The sequence below is a fragment of the Rhincodon typus genome, chromosome 29, assembly GCF_021869965.1.
Source record: "Rhincodon typus isolate 14 chromosome 29, sRhiTyp1.1, whole genome shotgun sequence".
Classification (NCBI taxonomy): domain Eukaryota; kingdom Metazoa; phylum Chordata; class Chondrichthyes; order Orectolobiformes; family Rhincodontidae; genus Rhincodon; species Rhincodon typus.
In genome coordinates this window covers 23269809-23270126 of record NC_063360.1, presented here as the reverse complement: position 1 = coordinate 23270126, position 318 = coordinate 23269809, and the positions used below count along the sequence as shown (strand labels likewise).

The following is a 318-nucleotide window of genomic DNA, read 5'->3' as shown; positions in this document are numbered from 1 at the left end:
TGATGCTGCTTGGCCTGCTGTGTTCATCCAGCCCTGCACCTTGTTGTATACAGAAACAAGGCTAGCTATTCGCTTTAATGCACCATTTTGTCGAAACTTGCCAAAAATCTGACCCGCGCTGAAGGGCTCCGATAGGGCATGCGCATTGGCGCAGCACGTTCGGCGTTGTTGTCACTGCGCCTGCGCGGGCGGCCGGCGTGCGCGTTTGGAAACTCCGTCATAAAGCAGCGACCGGGCCTCGGGCGGCAGCAATGGACGATGAGGAGGAGACTTACCGGCTGTGGAAGATCCGTAAAACCATTATGCAGGTGGGCCCTG

At 57.2% G+C, this 318-nt stretch overlaps 1 protein-coding gene across 5 annotated transcripts in view; it reads left to right on the top strand.

Annotated features, from left to right (window-relative positions):
- The first annotated feature begins 178 nt into the window (after window positions 1-178).
- LOC109931451 (DNA-directed RNA polymerases I, II, and III subunit RPABC1) overlaps window positions 179-318 on the top strand; it is a 68577-nt gene continuing 68437 nt past the window's right edge. For 4 of the 5 annotated variants that reach the window (XR_007265129.1, XR_007265130.1, XM_048614125.1 and 1 more), the window contains exon 1: window positions 179-308. Coding sequence is in view for 2 of the 5 variants with exons in the window: in XM_048614125.1 (XP_048470082.1) it covers window positions 252-308 (57 nt within the window). In the remaining 3 variants the exon portion in view is untranslated. The remainder of the gene's footprint in view (window positions 309-318) is intronic. The other variant, XM_048614126.1, reaches the window with a different exon arrangement.